General features: G+C 48.0%; 1 protein-coding gene across 1 annotated transcript in view; it reads left to right on the top strand.

Moving 5' to 3' along the window:
* Positions 1-20330, top strand: part of ZFYVE9 (zinc finger FYVE-type containing 9) — a 176434-nt gene that overhangs the window by 89635 nt on the left and 66469 nt on the right. Inside the window, exons 6-8 of the mRNA XM_082264974.1 lie at positions 1271-1431; positions 14500-14611; positions 16617-16739. Of these exons, the coding sequence (XP_082121100.1) occupies positions 1271-1431; positions 14500-14611; positions 16617-16739 (396 nt within the window). The remainder of the gene's footprint in view (positions 1-1270; positions 1432-14499; positions 14612-16616; positions 16740-20330) is intronic.

Here is a 20330-nt window from a genome sequence, read left to right as displayed (position 1 = left end):
AAAAGTGGTCTGGACGGAAGACAGCAAAATCCTCCGGTGGTAAAGTGGCTAGACTGCTCCTATGTGTAAGTCACCCTGTGTCTTTTTACAGGGTGACAGGGTGACCAAGAAAATTGATAGCAACTTAATGGACACTGAGAATATGGTTTGGATTACTTCAAATGGGACAGTAATATTTATCCACAATATCAAGAAATATGTGAAGGTTTAATCCCACTTTACACTGTCATGCTGGTAATTATATCATTGTTAGCTAAAGTAGTTGCTAGAGCGGGGATTATCCATGAATTAGCCCTACCTCAATATCTAAACCATTCCGTGATATTTTAGGTAAATATTTAGGTGGTCACTGACATACTTCTCAAGTGTATAAAAGTCTGTATTCTTGTTCAATAAATTAGTTTCAGATTTTGCAGCTAAAATGAGTGCTGTCTAGTTCTTGGTTGCAATAGGCGGCAATACTATCTAATATCTATGTTCAAAACTGAAGGAAGCGGTATACTGACAGAAGCACTGAAGCACATTGTGGATCGCAGTTTCCGTTACAACAAGTAATTAAAGGAAGCTGTTACCAATCCAAAATTACACTAGATGCTCTTAAAAATAGTTAATTTCTTTCATAAACACATATCTGCGTTAATGTTATTTTATATGTGTCCAGATTTCAGATTTAAAGCCGAACTCCAGGAATTCAGCCTCTTTGTAATCTGGTGGATTACTATGGGTTAAGTCCAAGGAGGTGAATGCCACCTTGTGTACTTTTTTTAATTTTACAGTTTAATTTTTTACCGCATGCCAGGAGTACATCTATTACTATACTTCTGGCGCTCCAAAACTAGACCTTCTGGTCTCAACTTCAGCATCTGCAGAGCTGCATGCAGCCAGATACCGGACTATCCCCTCCTGCCCAATCTCAGTGTGTTTTTGTTTTATGTGAACTCATCCACAAAATACAAAGGCTTCTTTGACTGGGCAGCAGAGGGGAGGGGCGGGCAGAGATGCTGCATATGAGAAGACGGCGTCTCCCCCCGTTATTGTGTCGGGAGTATAATGATAGCTGTACTCCCAGTGCTTAGTAAAACTGTCAATTATAAATAACAGAGATAGGTCCTGAAGGTGGCAAGCACCTCGTTGGACTGAACCCATAGTATGCCAGCAGAAGTGGCTAAATTCCCGGAGTTCAGCTGTAACAAGAATTGAGGTCCCCTGTGTAATGGAATTTACCCTTGTAGGTAAAAAAGATATAAATATTGTCCTATTGTCTTTGTAGGGTCACAGTCTAGAGAGCAAAGGAGAGTCTGGTTTGCTGATGGCATCCTACCTAATGGAGAGGCTGCAGATGGAGGGAAAGCAAATGCAGCACCTTCTGGAAACTTGACAGTTGCAAATGATGCCAACAAATCCACTCCCAGCAACTCCCCTTCTTCAGAGGCAAGTTGAAGTTTTGTGGCAGCTGCAAGAGTAGTTCTTTGTGTCCAGCTAACATGCCAGGGATGGGTTGAATGTTTAAAGTACAAACTATGCAGTATTTGCGTGTATGCGTAGGGTTTTCACTTGCTATGCCTCCCAGAATCAATATTGTGTTCCCCAGTTTGTTGGAAATGACAGTTGTATGTTGAGCATGTATAAGTGAATACTTGTCTGCTCCTGTGTAAGAGGATGAATGGAACACATCTAAAACTGCTTGAATGGATAATTTTTCCTTGAAAGGGAGCATGGTTTTTAGGATAGAGACTATAGTTGTCAGTGGAAATCCCAGTGTGACATTATCATGGAACTTAAACCTTTTTTCTCTTACGTCCTCCGACAGTCGCCGCCTCTTCATATTCGTCACATATGGGGTATTAGACTTTGCTCCGAAGGAGTAGCTAGGCAACAGAATATGTTAATAAAGCTTTTAACATATCCAACATATCCCACCCTCAAGGGGTGGTCCCCTCAGTCAATACCCTCCTACTTCCTGCAACCATATCTCAGTTTTAATGTCTAGCTTGTCAGGAGTGGCTGGCTCTCTCTGTGCTGGGACTTTATGTCCCAGACTCTTTCTTCTTTTTAATATTTTGTTTGAGTTTTTCTCTCTACTTTTACTTAGCTGTTGTTTTATCAGCGTTAGTTAGTTCTTCGGACGAAGAGGATCATGCGGACTGGGTCTCGGGCTGATCCCCCTGGTCGCAGGTCGTGGGTCAGTGGCTTCCCAGTCTGCCATCGAGCGTTCAGCCAGGTAACGCTCCTGGCATAGTGAACAACCCATCCCTGTTCGGTGCAGGGATGCTTGGTGAGGTGGCTACCTCACTGGACGCTGTGCGGTTTCTTAACCCACGTTCGGAGCGTCTTGTATGCGACTCTCCCTGCCTCATGTGTAGCGGCTTGTTCGCCTGTGCGGGTCCCCCACACCATGGTGAGGTAAGTGTATTTATGTGGGGACCTGTCTGTCTGGAGGGGTGTCAGTCTGGGACTGTGTAACCTGTCTCTATGCACACTGTTTGTCTCCCTATCTCTCGGCTGCATGCTGTGGGCTGCAAGGGGGGGGGGGGGGAGTTGTGTGACACTATGGGTGTCAGCATGATCAGTGTGGAAAGCTGTGTGCTGTGGGGCATGTTTTATGGCATGTTTGGGCACTTACAGCGATCGCTGCGGCGATCGGTTCTGTTTTTTTACATACAGACATGTGTGCATTACTGCACTGTGGAGCGACGGTTTCGGCGCCAAAAGACGCCATTTTGCCTGCCCTCGCTCCGGCCGCATGTTTTACATGCATGGCGGCCATTTTCTTGTAGCCTCCATAGGTTTACATAGAGCGCCCTAGCAGCATCACTTCCTCTTCCCAGGAACACCGATCGAGGCAGCAGCAGCGGCGAGGGTCTCCTCAGGTTTTATCCTTCTGTTTCTTGCTATCCATTGCCTGTGTTCAGTTTACATATCCCTGTGGGGGTCTCATTGTGCTTGAGTGTGACGCGGTGGGCTGCGCTTGCCGCGCTTGCTAAAAGGGGCAGTTAACCCTTGGTTGTCTGGCATTACAGGGGCAATGGATTCTCAGGAGGGCAAATTTCCTACAGTATTGGTGGAAAGCCAGGGGACCGCTGCTTCCCCCCCAGGGGGGGATTTAGCCACTATTGTGGCTGGCCTTGCTGCTCAGGTGCAAATGCTGGTGGCTGCTCAATCTACCAAAAGGCCCAGAGTTGTGCTCTCCTCTGATTCTGAGGGTGAAGGTGATGGGGCTGTTCTAGCAGGGGCTTCCCTATCGGGGTCCCGCTCCTCTCTTGATCTAGTGGGGTCTGAGGTGGAGGCTGAAGTTGAGGGGGTTGATAATTCTCCCCCTGGCTCGCCTGAAGAGCTTGCAATCATGGATGAGTTGATTGCTTCTATTAAGCAAACGCTGCGTTTGCAGGACGAAGTGTGTCCCCCCGCTGCCTTGGCGGCTTATGGGACGCAGAGGAAACGCAGGACGCCACAGGTTTTCCCCTGCAATGCTGATTTTCAGCGCGCTGTTAAGGATCAATGGCGCGATCTGCGCAAACCTTTTGCGGTACCAAGTAGATTCAAGCTGCGTTATCCTTTTTCACCTGCCACTGATGAAAGGTGGTGCGTGCCTCCACCAGTGGATCATGCGATTGCGGTTTTGAACAAAGCCACTGCGATTCCTGCAGAGGGTTCACCCATTTTCCGTGATGCCACAGATAGGAGACTGGAGTCTCTGGCCCGTCATACGTATACTGTTACGGGTTCTATGCTTAAAGCTCTGTTTGCTTCTCTCATGGCGGCCCAGGCGATCGCAAGTTGGACGCAGATGCTTAGGCGCGTCTTGGTGGCCGACTCGGCCTCGCCGGCGACCCTGGATATGGTGGATCAGATCCACCAGGGTGTCATGTATCTGTGTGATGCGGACCTGGACCTGATTCCGTTGGCTGCACGGGTGCACAGTGTGGCGGTGTTGTCTCGCCGCCTGGTTTGGTTAAAATGTTGGTCGGTGGACCAATCTTCGCGTAAGACCTTAGCCAATCTGCCTTATGATGGGTCTCGCCTTTTTGGGGAGTCCCTGGATGTGTTGATTAAGGGAATCACCGGGGGTAAGAGCACTCTCTTGCCTCATTTCCCCAAGGCTAAGGGGGCTTCTGGGAAGAAGCATGCTAATTTTCGGCCCCCTCAGGGGTCCTTTCGTGCCTTTCGGCCGCACTACAAGGGCAAGCCGTTCAAAGGTCAAGGCTCTCAGAAGAAGCCCTGGTCTGGTAAGCAGAAGTCCGGCCAATCCGGACCTGCAGCCCATTACAGTTCGGCCTGAAGTGGCGCCCTCACCCAGTTTTGGGGTGGGGGGACGCTTGCTCGGTTTTCTTCAGCCCTGGTTGGCCCGTGTGCGGGACAGATGGGTTCAGGAAATCGTTCGGTCTGGTTACAAGATCGAGTTTCTCTCTCGGCCGGAGAGCAGATTTTTTCCTTCAAATCTTCAACTGTCTCCGGAGCGCCTGCGGGACCTACACCTGGCGGTGCAGGACCTGAGGGCTCAGGGAGTGGTGGTTCCGGTGCCTCATCGGGACAGATTTCGGGGGTTTTATTCAAACCTGTTCACCGTGCCCAGGAAGGAGGGCAAGGTTCGTCCGATTCTGGACTTGAAGGCTCTGAACTGCTCTGTGCGGGTTCGCAAGTTCCGCATGGAATCCCTGCGGTCGGTGGTGGCTGCCCTGGTTCCGGGGGAATTCATGGCCTCCATCGATTTGAAGGATGCGTATCTTCACATCCCCATCTTCGAGGGCCACCAGAGGTACCTTCGATTTGCCATTGCGGAGGATCACTACCAGTTCGTGGCGTTGCCTTTTGGCCTCGCCTCGGCTCCGCGGGTCTTCACCAAGGTGCTTGCACCGGTTCTGGCATTATTGAGGGCCCAGGGCATTTCTGTCCTGGGGTATCTGGACGACATTCTGGTTCGGTCTGCGACCAGCCAGGGTCTGGAGCAGGGCCTGTCTGTCACGATGCAAACTCGGCAGGAGTTTGGTTGGACGATAAATTTTCCAAAGTCGGCACTGAGTCCGTCTGTTCGTCTTCCCTACCTGGGAATGCTTTTGGACTCGGTGCAGGCGAAGGTCTTCCTGCCGGAAGACAAACTCAGAACTCTTCAGGAGGAAGTCAGGTCCCTCCGGGACGTTCCGCACTCGTCTCTACGGACGTGCATGAGATGTCTGGGATTGATGGTCTCGGCCTTCGAGGCGATTCCCTTCGCCCAGTTTCACACGCGGGGTCTCCAAGCGGAGATCCTGTCCAAGTGGGACGGGCGACCTCAATCTCTGGATCTTCAGATCTCGTTGAGTCATCGCACCAGAAAAGACCTTCTGTGGTGGCTCCAGTCCCCGATGGTGTCCGGGGGCAAGTCGTTTCGTCCTATCTCGTGGACGGTAATCACCACGGATGCCAGCCTGTCGGGCTGGGGTGGTGTTCTGGGCGTTCTGTCCGCCCAGGGAACTTGGTCGGAGGGGGAGTCCTCCCTTCCGATCAACATTCTGGAATTGCGTGCGATAAGTCTCTGTCTTCGTCGCTGGACGGACCGGCTGCAGGGCTGCCCGGTTCGGGTGCAGACGGACAATGCCACGGCGGTGGCCTACATCAACCACCAAGGGGGCACCAGGAGTGCCCGAGCGGCTCGGGAAGTGGGCGACATTCTGTCTTGGGCCGAGGCTCATGTCCCGGCGATAACGGCGGTTCACATTCGGGGGGTGGAGAACTGGCAGGCGGACTATCTGAGTCGCCAGACCCTGGATCAGGGGGAATGGTCTCTCCACCCGGCTGTCTTCCAGATGTTGTGCGCGAAGTGGGGTCTTCCAGATGTGGACCTGTTCGCGTCACGTCTCAACAACAAGGTGAGGAGGTTCGTGGCACGGACGCGCGACCCTCGGGCAGACGCGTCGGACGCGTTAGTGGCCCCGTGGCATCAGTACAGACTGATGTATGCGTTTCCACCGATCCAGTTGCTGTCCAGGTTCCTTCGCAGGTTTCAATCGGAACGCAACACGGTGATTCTTGTGGCACAGGACTGGCCTCGCCGGTCCTGGTACGCAGACCTCGTGAATCTGGCGGTCGACGCCCCGTGGCGTCTGCCTCTTCGAGACGATCTACTGTCTCAAGGACCGATATACCATCCTGCTTTACAGTCGCTGGCTTTGACGGCCTGGCTGTTGAAACCGAGGTCCTGAAGGAGAGGGGTCTCTCTCCGGAGGTCGTTCATACTTTAATCAACGCGAGGTAGTCTTCCTCTGGGAAGGTTTACTACCGTACTTGGAAGGCCTATTTTGCCTGGTGTGAGTCCAGGGGGTTTTCACCCCGCACGTACTCGGTGTCCCGTGTGCTGTCTTTCCTTCAAGCGGGTGTTGATCAGCGCTTGGCGCTGGCTACGATAAAGGGTCAGGTGTCTGCTCTGGCCGTTCTGTTTCAACGTCCCGTGGCATCCAACCTTTTGGTTGGCACCTTTATTCAGTGTGTGCGGCATCTGGTTCCTCCTAGGAGGGATCCTCTGCCCCCTTGGGACTTGAATCTCGTGCTATCTGTGTTACAACGTGCTCCTTTTGAACAGATCAGGGAGATCTCGTTGTCTATGTTGTCCAAAAAGGTCGCCTTTTTGGTGGCGATCACTTCGGCTCGCAGAGTGTCGGAGCTGGCGGCTTTGTCCTGCAAGTCTCCGTACTTGGTTATTCATTTGGATAAGGTGGTCTTGCGACCTAATCCTTCCTTTCTTCCGAAACGTGTTTCGGAATTCCATCTTAATGAGGACATTGTCTTGCCTTCGTTGTGCACGAAGCCTAAACATCCACAGGAGGTGAGATTGCACTCTTTGGATGTTGTTCGGGCGATCAGGGTTTACCTTCGATCGACTGAGTCTTTTCGTAAAACGGACTCCTTGTTTGTTCTTCCAGAGGGTCCTCGGAAGGGCATGGCGGCTTCGGCCTCTACCATCGCAAAATGGATCAGACAAACCATTGAACAGGCCTATGCCTTGCAGGGGAAGGTTCCCCCTGTGCCTGTGAAGGCGCACTCTACTAGATCTCTGAGTACGTCTTGGGCCTGTCGTCATGGGGCTTCTGTAGCCCAGGTGTGTAAGGCGGCGACTTGGTCGACCGTGCACACTTTCACAAAATTCTACAAAGTAGATGTTCGGGCATCGGCGGATGCTTCCTTTGGCCGCAAGGTTCTTAGTGCGGCTGTTCCCTAGGGTCCCTTGTTGGGGACTCCTGGCTGTTGGGATAAGTTTTGTATCCCCTGGTTTTTGCCTTTTCCTGGGTTGTTGCTCCTGTTGAGCACTTGTTTTTTGCTGTTGCCCAGCTGGTTTCCTTCCTTTGGTAAGGTTCCTTTCTTGATGTGGAAACTGCGTTGCCTTTCGGCGCGGATGTGTTTCCCACCCCTCATGTTTGCACTGCTTTGGGACGTCCCCATATGTGACGAATATGAAGAGGCGGCGACTGTCGGAGGACGTAAGAGAAAACTGAATTTTTGTAAAATCTTACCTGTAAAATTCCTTTCTCTGAGTCCTCCGACAGTCGCCGCCCCCGCCCCTCTTTTGGGGTTTGGTTGTATACTCTACTGCTATTCCACTAAAACTGAGATATGGTTGCAGGAAGTAGGAGGGTATTGACTGAGGGGACCACCCCTTGAGGGTGGGATATGTTGGATATGTTAAAAGCTTTATTAACATATTCTGTTGCCTAGCTACTCCTTCGGAGCAAAGTCTAATACCCCATATGTGACGAATATGAAGAGGCGGCGACTGTCGGAGGACTCAGAGAAAGGAATTTTACAGGTAAGATTTTACAAAAATTCAGTTTTTTCCTCTTTCGTTCATTGACGGACACAGCTCCTGATCTTCATAACCATTGGCCACTGCCCCCTACAGGAGTTGGACAATAGGAAGAAAAAGAATCTGGCTACGCCCATGGGCTGTCCCAGGGGGTATACTCACTCTCTCTGCTATAGGTACTCAGTTTTCTTTTTTCTGCCTAGTCAGGAGTAAGGACCTAGTTCCTTGCTGGGATCTCTGGTTCTGGCAAATCTTTTCTTTTTAGATAGAACTTTTTTTCTCCTGGTTTTTCCTGTGAGATCTACAATCTGCTGCCGGACTGGGCAACGGGCTAGATAATCTAGATCCAGTGGTCACCCCAGTCTGGCCAGCCCGCGCAGACCTTAGCTCTGCACTAGGTTGGCCGTGACATAGCCCTACTGGACGGGGGCTGGCCTGCGAGTTAAACGCCTCGCAAGGTCTCATACGACGGGTCTCAGCCCGAGTCGCAGCATTCCTCCTGGCCGACAGCCCCCCATTTCGATGGCGAGGCCTTTTGTCCGGAGCGGTGCCCACCTAGTTCCTGTCATGGTGAGTAGCTGTCCCCCCTCTCCCCCTGGAGAGTTTTGGGGTGGATGTGGGCCCCTCCTTGGGATGGTCGGACCCCTGGGTTCCCCTCTTTACCATTAGGCACCCCCCTTTCATCTGTCCGCCATCCTACCTACCCCCCCCATCCACATATGGTGGGGCTGGGTAGGTGGTCTGGTCTACGCTATTCTGGCGATAGGGGCCTGGGGGGGGGTGTTGTACCTGGTTCTGCTTGGGCCTGTCCTTGAGGCCTTGGTATCCCTCCTGGGTCCCTGGAGGCCTGATATGGGCTGCCATTTTGCTGTAGCCTGTGTGTTTCTATGCATGGCGGCCATATTTGTGTAGTTCAGGTGCCATTTTGTGGTTGGCCATTGAAAATTGCAGCGGCCATGACAGTGGAGCCCTTTGGGTGGCAATTTTGGTGCTGGGAGCCCCTCCTCATCCCCTGGTGCTGACTCTTGGATCTTTTCACTTCCTAATCCCTGCACTTGGAGTGCAGATTATCCTGGTGGCTGCAGGATGGTGAGTCTGGTGGGGTTCTTTCCCCCTCTGCTGAGGATTGCTTGGTGCTTGTGCCTGGCGCCCGGGTGGTGCTGCCAGCGCAGTGGGGGTTTTCCCCTTTGTGGGATCCCCCTGGTGACTCACAGAGTCATTCTAGTACATCCGGGTCCCAGCCGTCCATCGATGCACTGACGGCGGTCCTGGAGTCCTTTGTGTCCCAGGCGGAGCTGACTTTTGGTCGATGGGCTAGCAAAAAGCGCTCCCCACCTTCCCCTGCCTCACCTGTCTCATCAGATCCTGAATCTGATTTGCCGCCATGGATGTGGGTCCGCCTGCGGGGTCTGCAATCGGGCGCCCAGAATCTGCATTCATGCACAAAAAGGCGCTGGTGGAGGCACTGATTGTATCTGTACGTGAGACTTTGAAGATGGAGGACGCAGCTGCGACGGAGGCGCAGGTTCCCTTTGGCACTCACAATCCATCCAGAGCGGCAAAGGTGTTTCCTTTCCCTGCCTATTTGACAAAATTGTCGCTAAAGAGTGGGGACAACCAGAACTTCCCCTTGGGGTCCCAAAGCGATTTTATTTTTTTTAGTTACCCGTATGAGAAGTCTCTTAGTAAGAAGAGGACTGTCCCACCCGTGGTGGACCTTCCGGTTTCTAGGTTAAACAAGGCAACCATGATTCCAGTTGAAGAGTCCCCAGCCTTTAGAAATCTGGCTGACAGGTAGACGGAGGCTGTGGCCTGCAATATGTACACACTGGCTGGTTCGGCACTGAGGCATGGTATTCACCATTGTTCTGGTGTCGCAAACTTTGAGTGGGCTAAGCTTTTACGCCGTGACTTGGAGGCAGAACAGCTCCCCTCTGCCTTTGCTTAGCTGGCGCACCAGCTGTGATGCCTTCTTGGATGCGGCTCCCCTAGTGGCTCGGCTCTTTCGGCAGTGGTCCTTTGGCGTGTCTTTTGGCTCAAATGTTGGTCTGTGGACCAGACTTCTAAAAAGGCCTTGACTTATCTTCCCTTTCAAGGAGTTTGCCTGTTTGGAGCTACCCTGGATGACCTCATTAAAGGTTTCACGGGGGGAAGAATACCTTTCTTCCGCAGGCTACTAAGGGCAAGGAAACTCGTCGTAGGCGTAGGCCCCCCTCCTCGCCTTCGCCCCTTAGGGACGAAGTTTTTTCGTCCCTAAGGGTCGACCGACAAGGGCTCGTAGCCTTTCAGGGCCACCTCCTGAAGCATCCAAACAAACCTGGTCTGGCAAGCCGAGAGAGGGCTTTTCCAGACCCGCAGACAGAGCTCCTTCAGCATGAAGGTGTGCCCTCACCTGTATTGAGGGTGTGGGGATGTCTTCGCTGGTTCGCGAAGCCGTGGACTTCCCTTGTACAAGACAAGTGGGTCCACAACGTCATTTGGTCCAGCTACAAGATCGAGTTTGCCTTTTGTCTGCCGGCAAGGTTCTTTCCTTCCAACTTGCGCCTGTCCCTGGAGCGCTTACAGGGTCTGTTTTGGGGCAGTACAAGACCTGTTGCTTCAAGGGGTGATCGTCCCGAATCCAACTTTGGAAAGTTTTCAGGGTTTTTACTCAAACCTGTTTACAGTTTCCAGGAAGGAAGGCAACGTGCGCCCAATCCTGGACCTCAAGGCACTGAACTGCTTTGTGCAGGTGCAGAAGTTCAGAATGGAGTCCATTGCCACAGTGGTGGCATCCCTGCATCAGAGGGATTTTCTTGCCTCCATCGACATCCAGGATGCTTACCTTCACATTCCAATATGTGCCAGGCACCAGTGCTTCCCCTGCTTTGCCGTGGGAGAGGAGCATTATCAGTTTGTGGCGTTACACTTTGGTCTCACCTCTGCTCCTCGGGTCTTCACAAAAGTGTTATCCAAGGTACTAGCTTTTTTACGCCAACCGGGGATTGCAGTACTGGGCTACTTGGACGACCTTCTTCTGCGAGCAGTCTCCTACTGCTCTGGTGGACAACCTGGAAATTACCATATGAACTCTGCGGGAGTTCGGCTTGATTCCAAATTTTCAGAAGTTTGCTCTGGTTCCGTCCACATACCAGAGTCTGACTCTGAACTCGGCCTTAGCCAGATTGCTCCTTCCTCTGGACAAACTCCTGAAATTGCAAGCTGCAATTCGTCTCCTGCTGTCCAGCAGATGGTCATTCCTCCAGACTTGCATGTGGGTGTTGGGCCTGATAGTGTCTACGTTTTGAGGTGGTTCTGTTTGCACAGTTCCATACGAGGTCCCTGCAAATAGAGATTCTGGCCAAATGGGACAAGACTCCGCAGTCTCTTGACAATCGGATCCAGCTGAGCCGGGCAACGAAGGAGTCCCTGATATGGTGGCTTCATTCTCCTGCACTTTATCTGGGAAAATCCTTCCTCCCCTTGTATTGGACAGTGATCACCACGGATGCCAGCCTCTCCGGCTGGGGAGTCGTCCTCGGCAAGCATTTTGCTCAGGGGATCTGGACAATGGAAGAGTCCAGACTGATCAATGTGTTGGAACTCTGAGCAATCAGACTGTGTCTGGACCATTGGATGGATCGTCTTCAGAGATGTCCAGTGTGCATTCAATCTGACAATGCCACTCACCAGGGGGACACAAATGTCCTGGTGGCTCTGGAGGTAGCCGGCATCCTGAGGTGGACAGAACGGTACATTCCAGCCATCTCAGCCGTGCACACTCCGGGTGGAAAACTGGCAGGTGTTGGACCAAGGGGAGTGGTCCCTTAATGCAGAGGTGTTTCATCAGTTGGGTCTCCGGTGGGGCATCCCCAAGGTGGATCTGTGAGCGTCTCAGCTCAACAGAAAGGTGCAGAGATTTGTTGCTTAGTCATGGGATTCTCTGGCAGACACCACAGACGTGCTGGTGGCCCAGTGGGGTCAGTATCGTCTGATGTACACCTTCCCTCCTCTGAAGCTTCTGCCAGGACTTCAACGCAGGATCAAGGCAAAAGGGATTCCGGTCATCTTAGTGGCTCCAGACTGGCCTCGTCTGGCTTGGTACTCTGATCTGGTGCGGCTAGTCGCCAAGTTTCCTTGGAGGCTTCCTCTCAGGGAGGATCTGCTTTACCAAGGACCAATCCTCCATCCTTCTTTACAGTCGCTGGCTTTGACGGCTTGGCTGTTAAACGCCAGGTGCTGAAGGATAGAGGTTTATCTGAGTCTGTGATTCCTACGCTGGTAAAAGCTAGGAAATCTTCTTCTAGGAAGATCTACCATCGTACGTGGAAGATGTATATTGCGTAGTGTGAGTCTCTTGGAGTTCATCCTCGCTCCCTCTCGGTGGCCCAGATCTTGACCTTCCTTCAATGGGGGGGTTGAACAGAAATTGGCCTTGAGTACCATCAAGGGCCAGGTGTCGGCTTTGGCGGTCTTCTTCCAACGACCCCTGACCACACAGTCCCTGGTGCGTACCTTTCTTCAGGGTGTCCGACATTTGGTTCCTCGAGTGCGTTACTGCCTTGGGACCTCAATTTGGTGCTTTCAGTCCTCCAGAAGCCTCCCATTGAGAATCTTGGTAAAATTCCCTTGCTTACATTGTCTCTAATTTTTATTTGAATGAAGACATTGTGTTGCCTTTTCTGTGTCCCAGGCCTAAACATCCAAAGGAAATTGCCTTGCATGCCTTGGATGTGGTCTGGGCAATTAGGGTGTACTTGGCAGCTATGGAATCATTTAGGAAGTCAGACTCACTATTTGTTCTCACGAATGGGCCTCGGAAAGGGTTGTCCGCTTCCTCTGCGACCATTTCCAGATGGATCAGACAGACGGTTATTTAGGCCTATTCCAGAAGCGGTCAGGTTCCTCCTTTTTCCTGTCAAGGTACACTCTACTCAAGCTTAGTGCCCCCTGGGCCTTCCATCATCAGGCGTCAGTGACGCAGATTTGCAAGGCGGCCACCTGGTCGTCTGTGCACACTTTCACAAAGTTTTTCAAAGTGAATGTGTTGGCATCTGCGGATGCTTCTTTTGCAGGCTGCTGTTTAGAGGACCTGATCCTCTTTTTAAGGGGGTAATGTTTTTTTTAAGGTGGGCTCCAGTTGTTTTGGTTGAGCTAATTTTGCCTGGTTGGCTACTGTTTAGCCTTGGGAATTTGTTTGCTGTTCCCATCCCTCATGTTTAACATTGCTTTAGGATGTCCCAATGGTTATGAAGATCAGAAGCTGTGTCCAAGAATGAACGAAGGAGAAAATGGGATTTTTGACTTACCGTAAAATCCATTTCTCTGATATTCATTGATGGACACAGCTGCCACCCCTCTGTGGAGTTGTAATTCTTCTGACACTGCTTATAACAAATCTGAGTACCTATAGCAGAGAGAGGGAGTATACCCCCTGGGACTGCCCATAGGCGTAGCCAGATTCTTTTTCTGCCTAGTGTCCTACTCCTGTAGGGGGTAGTATAACCCAATGGTTATGAAGATCAGGAGCTCTGTCCGTCAATGAACATCAGAGAAATGGATTTTATGGTAAGTCAAAAATCCCATTTTTTTGTATTATTAGTGTAGTTATTAATGAAGGGCAGCTCAAGCAGAGACACAAACACTAATAAAGAAGAATTATAAGCAATGCTTTTAGTAGGCTTTTATTGTTTGCATCCACATTGTGGAAGTTTTCCTCACTTTCTTACCCAGTCACTGTGGTCAACAGGACAGGAAGTGAAGAGGGGACCCAGACAACCGTAAAATCTTGACAGAGGTTCTGCCTGTTTTAAATAAGTTGTGTCTGGAGGCATATCTTTCTGTAGCCTCGTTTTTATATGTATTCCCATACTCATTCTCTCTGTGGTTACAGTAGGGTGTCAAAACTGTGTTAAAGTAGAATTATAAGCAAAAACTTTTTATTTAATTTTGAATAGAGCAAGGGAGGGTTTTAACCCCTGTCAGATTTTCTTTCTCCCTCTGTGTCCCATTGCAGAGATTTCCCTTCACTTCCTGTCCCATAGCCTAGCCAAACAGAAAGGGAGAGGAAACCCCTGTAAATCAAGGGAATTCTTAGGGCACCCCAAGGTCAGCAGGATTAGTGTCCCAATTGGAAGATTTCCCCTCTATTACTTTTCTGGGGACAATCCAAAATTTGGGTAATTTATTTTACTTTCAATGATGATGGTAAACAGGACAAATAGAGAGAGTGAATCTCAATGGGGCACACACAGCAATAAAAACGGACTGGGGTCTAATCCCTCTCCACTCCATCCAAAACTTAAAAAAAAGTTTTGCATTTAGTTATACTTTTAATTCTTTGCAAATTCCTCCTAAGCATTTACCTTTTTTTGTGACCACTAAGTGTTTGCTTTGAAGTGATCTCCTCTTCCTTTCTGCTTTGTCTCTGGGACTAGCAGTGAAGGGAGATCTCAACAGCAGGACAAAGAAGGCAAAAAAAGAAACACTGACAGCGGTCTGAACCAATCCCTACTCTTTCCATAACAAAAAGATAAAAAAATGCTATACATACACTTTAGCTCTGCTTTCCTTTTAGGATTACTTCTTTCAGCAAACAGCCAAGCCATTGATTTTTTGCTTTTACATTTATTGGATGTGGGATAAATTAATGCAATTTTAGGAATGTGGTTAATATGTTTCTGTTTCTGCTAAAAAGATGGCTAAATAACAAATTATTCTCCATTTCACCTTTGTGTTATATGCAGGCTGAGAATATATCTGGATTCTGTGGCAGTATAACACAGGTGGGCAGTGCAATGAACCTTATCCCTGAGGATGGTCTTCCCCCTATCCTCATCTCCACTGGAGTCAAAGGAGGTACTTTTTCTTTTCAGAATTTTTTTGGGTGTTTTTAAGCCTTTTCAAGCTTTTATCAGAGTTAGTGTTTTTACAGCTGAAAAACTCCTATCAAAACCCTCTAGTTCTGGGGGGTTTTTTCCAGCCAGATAACGCCCCTGCCAGAAACTAACAGCCTATGTGTGCATGGACACATAGGATAACATGCTGGGGAGTATACTGGGTATAGAAAAAAATATCTGATGCCAAAAACAGCAGCTAAAAAACGTTGTGTGCATAGTTCATACATGACTTGCTTAACATGCTTGAATTACACAGAGTTTTATGGGTTAAATATGTTAATATACTTCTACGTGGATAGGTGAGTAAAAGGTAGTTTGAGTGGGCTTTATACACGCCCTGTGGCTTTACCCTAAATGGGCAAAGGTAGTAGTTTCCTTTACTCTTTTGTGACCAGAGTTGCTTATAGTAGAACTATAGGCAAATTTTGCAGAGATTTCCCTTCACTTCCGGTCTTATAGCCAAACAGGATGGGAGAGGAAATCCCTGCAAATGAAAGTGTTACTAAACACACAACAGTAATATCTGTTTATAGATGCAGAATAGCACGCTTGTTATACTCACTGTGTAACTTAAGTGATTAATCCTCTGCATTTTGTAAAAAGGCTGTTTGATCCTGTATGCACAGATCCTCCCCCTCCTGCACGTTCACTCTGGGCTAAGTGTAGTTCAACTGCACATGCTCAGTTTGGTCTCTATTGCTGGAAAGAAAACTTCCTGGTTTGAGCTGAGCTATTCAGGTCACATGGTATTAACATCCCACATGTGGGCATGTATACAGATTCTAAATGACAGCCCAGACACCCTCCCTCCCCCTCCTCCATGCCCAGTAACTAAAAAAGAACACATTGGGTGCGATCTTATATCTTGATTGATGGATGATCCGCCTCCCATAAAAGCATGAGGACATAGGTTATAGAGGAATTCAAGAGGCAGTGAACATGGGATGAGGTTCATGGGATGAACATTTTTTATATTACTGGATTTAGTAACACTTTAAGGGAATTCCTTGGGGACCCCCAGGTCACCAGAACTAGTGTCCCCATTTGAACATTACCCCTCTGTTACTTTTCTTGGGACAAACTAAAAATGTTGGGGTTTTCTTTAACTTTCACTTTCAATGATGGTAAACAGCACAATTAGAAAGGCTGAATCTCCTTAATGGGGGCACAGACAGCAATACTTTTTTTTTTTTTTTTTCAAAACTAAAAAAGTTTTGCCTTTAGTTATACTTTAAAGCTTAAATGCGCAAACCAGGTTCATCAGCATTGGTTTGCATCAGTTAACTTGTCAATAAATCTGATCATTTTTTCTGCTTGACAATGGGTCTGAGAACTTTGAAAACACACAGTTGCACCATCCCAATTCTCTGCTGCAAGGTTAAAGGATAAATCCGCTATTAGAAATATGTTAAGTGTTACATATTCAGGGTGTAACACGTAACGTGGTACTAAAAGCATTTGCCTGTGCCCCGACCGGATCCCCCATCTCCCTGCACCCGCTTTCACAATTCAAAAATAGTGTGGCCATGCGCAGCTTCACTCACACATTTACTGGTCACAGGAGCAATTCTTTACAGGTTTCTAAGAAAAAAATAAAAAAATTTCTGCAAAAAGGTGCACTTATTATTTCTTTATTTTTAAGGGAACTTATTCTTGAATTATTGTTCTTACTTCAGGGGGCATTTTAGCTTTGGACTTGCAAAGTTGCATTGCATTCACAAATGGGCTAAGCTTCGCCTAATAAGCTTCGGGGAAGGACCCTAGAGTTCAGGGGGTCTGCAAATGACAAATATGATATATTAAATTTCATGGTTTACCTAAGTTAAAGTGACTTGATTTTTTTTCTTGAACATAAAAATTAAGCAAAATGTATACAAAACACTAGACTTTCCCTTGAATCGTATTTTAAAACCTAGTTTATACTAAGCTCAATACTAATGAATTCCCACATGTTTTTCTCCTAGATTATGCAGTTGAGGAGCGTCCATCCCAGATGTCAGTCATGCAGCAGCTGGAGGATGGTGGTCCAGATCCTTTAGTCTTCGTCCTAAATGCAAATCTTTTAGCAATGGTGAAGATTGTGAATTGTACGTGTTTTGTTGTTCAGTCTGTGGAATTTACCAGGCATGTGCTTGCACAGGGCTGCCATATTTTACACCTGTAAAGTTGTTTTAATAACACATATACTTTTAGTACTGTTGCACATTACCTTTGTCACTTTTATCATACTTACCTTGTTAATGAGTTTTTTTTCCATTTGTCGCAACCGTTTAAGACTTTGAAGAATTGAGCATGTACAATCCTTCAGAAAACATGGCATCTGTTAAAGTGTATGTAACCCCAAAGCTGGCAAGGATTGGGCGAACCTTTGATTCATGTGTTGGACAGAAGCCGTTCCTTGGTGGACTTCTGTAGAACGGGAATGTTGCAAACCTTTGTTAATCAGTATGTCCTGACAGCGGAGAGTCACGCTGTCAGAATACAATGTTTGGTTGTGGGGGGGGGGGGGGGGGGTAATATTCCTCTGTCTACCTCCGTTGAATCTGTTTTATTTTGTTTAGCCCGCTGTCTGAACAAAAACAACAAATCATCTCTGGCCAGCTTTACAGTGACTTTGCTTCCATTTTGTCTTTTAAATATTCCACTGTAAGCATTTTATTATGTATCTGTTTCATAAGGGCACAAAAAAAAATGTTGATCTTGTTAGAAATTCAGAAATGTCCTGTGCCCTCCGCACATTTCTTGTGTTATCTCAGAGCTGGCCTAGTTCTTATCTTGGACTACTGAATGAATAGCCTTTATGTTAAGCAGAGACAGCTAGGCATGGATGACAATCCTCAGTCCACAAAAATGATGTGTATTGTCAGCATATAACAGAGCTTAAAGCGGTTAAAAAGCCTCAAGTTGTTTTACCTTAAGGCATTCCATGCCTTAAAGTAAAAGATCTTCTGTACTGCAGGAGCCCCCCAGCCCCTCTTCTTTTTTTTTTTTTTTTTTTACCTGAGCTCAGTCTGATCCAAACACGTGCATGAGAGCAGCGGCTCTCGCTGCTGTCTCCCTCCATATTGGGCAGATTGACTCCAGCTTCTGTCAATCATATGCCGTGACGAGAGAATGGGGGGCGAGGCCAAGTCGCTCGGGGCCTAGAGCGCCAGCAGGGGGACCCCTGGAATAGGAGGAACGCTGCTGCTCTGTGCAAAACCATTGCACAGAGTAGGAAAGAATAACACGGTTGTTATTTTGGTTTATATTAAACTGAAGATTTTAAATCTTCAGCGGAGTTCCAGCCTAAACACACACTCACCTGTCCAACGGTCCAGCGATGCGGCCGCCCGAAGCCTCGCTCTTCTCCCTCTCTGCTCTGCGGCGCCGACATCACTGGTGTGGGCACCCGGCTGTGACAGTTGTCGGCTTCACAGCCGGGTACGCACTGTGCATGCGCGAGTTGCGCTACGCGTTGTGATTGGCCAGCAATCTTCTGGGACCTCTGACATGTCCCAGAAGATTGCAGGGAGGGAGGGGGAGAGGAGAACTTCCGCTCAGGGTGCCGCGGCGCTCCGAGCGGAAGTGGGAGTGGGTATCTGTCAAAGCTTGGTACCCGCTCCCCCCCAAAAAAAAATTACATGCAAAATGTGGCATGTCAGGGTGTTAGAACTACCTAAAGCGGAAGTTCCACTTTTGGGTGGAACTCCGCTTTAAGAGCGAAGTGCATTTTTGGAGACCGAGACAGTTTATTGTGACTGTAACAGGAAGTATCTAAAAAGAAAACTTTATGCAAGTGTCAGATAATATTTAATTTAATTGATGGTAAGGTTACGTTAACATATGAAAATTACTGTTGAAATACATTTGATTGCTTAGATTTTCTTTTTCTTACATGGTAAAGCTTATATGAGACTTTAGTGGTCATGTTTAAATTTACTTTAAAAGAGGATGTTCACATTACATGTTATTTTAATGTCCGCAGATGGTTACTTATATTACATTTAAATACAGATTTTGTTATGTGTTATTTTGTTGAAATAGGCTATTTCAGATTTAAAGTGAAGATTTTGACACAAGAGGGTACATTTAGGCTCCGTTCACACTTGCATGACTCCAAAGTCACACAATTTTGTGCGAATATGAAGTGCAACTTTGATGCAACTTATACACCCTGGCACTCAAGTCGCATCAAAGTATTGCAGGAACCTTTTCAAAGTCGCTGCGACTTTAATTTGCATAAATTTGAATAGGTTCCATTGAAATGAATGGGCTGCGACTTGGTATGCAACTTTGTGACCAAAGTCCTGTGACAATTCTCGCAAGTGTGAACTGAGCCTTAGTAAAACTGGAGAGTGCAAAATCTGGTGCAGCTGTACATGGTAGCCAGTAAGATTCTAGCTTCAGCTTGTTCAATTAAGCTTTGACAAAGAACCTAGACGCTGATTGGTTTCTATGCAGAGCTGCACCAAATTTCGCGCTCTCCAGTTTTTAGTAAATCAACCGCAAGTAGTTTTATAGCAGCAACACATCACTTTTATTACATCTGAATCATGAATAAAAAAAAAAGCAAACAGTAAAATGGTCTGTGTAGTACCTTTTAAATTCCCTTTAGATATTCATCCTGTGCACCATGCTTTCAGGGCCATGGAAAACATAAGGTAGGATGAGCTTTTTCCCTTAGACTGCACTTTTCACTAACATGCATTGCTGGCAAAATACACCAGATAATTTACTGCTTGTGCCTAAACACTGATAGACCTGATACAGGAATTCAATTCTATTACTGTGCATGAGCTACAGCTCTTGTCTAAGCTCCTTATGTGCTGTTACACACTAAAAAGAGTCTATTTGATATATTTCAGTATATTAGGTTTACATTTTAGCATGAATAGGCAGGATGGTCCGCACTGAATTCCTGCTACCCTCTCTATTTTGGAACTTGCCATTTTTAATATCCTGGGTCAGAAATGGTTGGGACCTGGTAAGAAATAGCTATAACTAAATAGCTGCAGGTTACTAAAATGTAAAGAAATAGAATAAAAATAAAAAACTTTTAGAAAATAGAAAATCTAAAAGCTAAAGCTTAGCCCAGATGATATACAATTATGTAACCTCCTAGGACACTTGGGAAGTCTTTTAAGGGGTTTGAGCTGGATTACAAAGGGAAGTGTCATGGATTTGCAATAGTGTTTGGCAGCTTACCTGTTCCTTCATGTCTATATTAGAGGTCAGACTTCACTTCTGGTTCCTTTTTGTCACCTTTACTTCCTGTTCCTGCCCCACCCAGGTCATCACAGGAAGTCTATATTAACCAGTGCACTGCAGGTCTGCTTTGCTGTTCAACAGTGTTTGTTTCCTGTCTGCCGTGTGTTGTATCTACCTCTCTGTGTACCGACTTTGGCTTGTCTCTGACTATTCCTGTTTGCCTGTTACCCTGATCTTTGGCCTGTCCCTTATTTACCCTCGTCTGCCTGTTACCCCGACCTCGGCTTACCCATCACCATTCTGTGTGTCCTGAGTGACCTGGGCCCAGCTGCAGCCAAGTCCATCCTCACCACTAGGGGCTCTGGTGAACACCTGCTGGGTCTTAGACTCCGAGCCCTGGGGAATCTTGGGCTCACGTTCCGGTCCATCCGCAGCAGTCTGCTATCGGGTTCACTACCTTGCGCTGCACCCGTGCCTCCAACAGGGTG

This window comes from Pelophylax lessonae (assembly GCF_965119305.1).
Source record: "Pelophylax lessonae genome assembly, chromosome: 8".
Taxonomy (NCBI): domain Eukaryota; kingdom Metazoa; phylum Chordata; class Amphibia; order Anura; family Ranidae; genus Pelophylax; species Pelophylax lessonae.
This window is presented reverse-complemented; position numbering and strand designations above follow the sequence as displayed.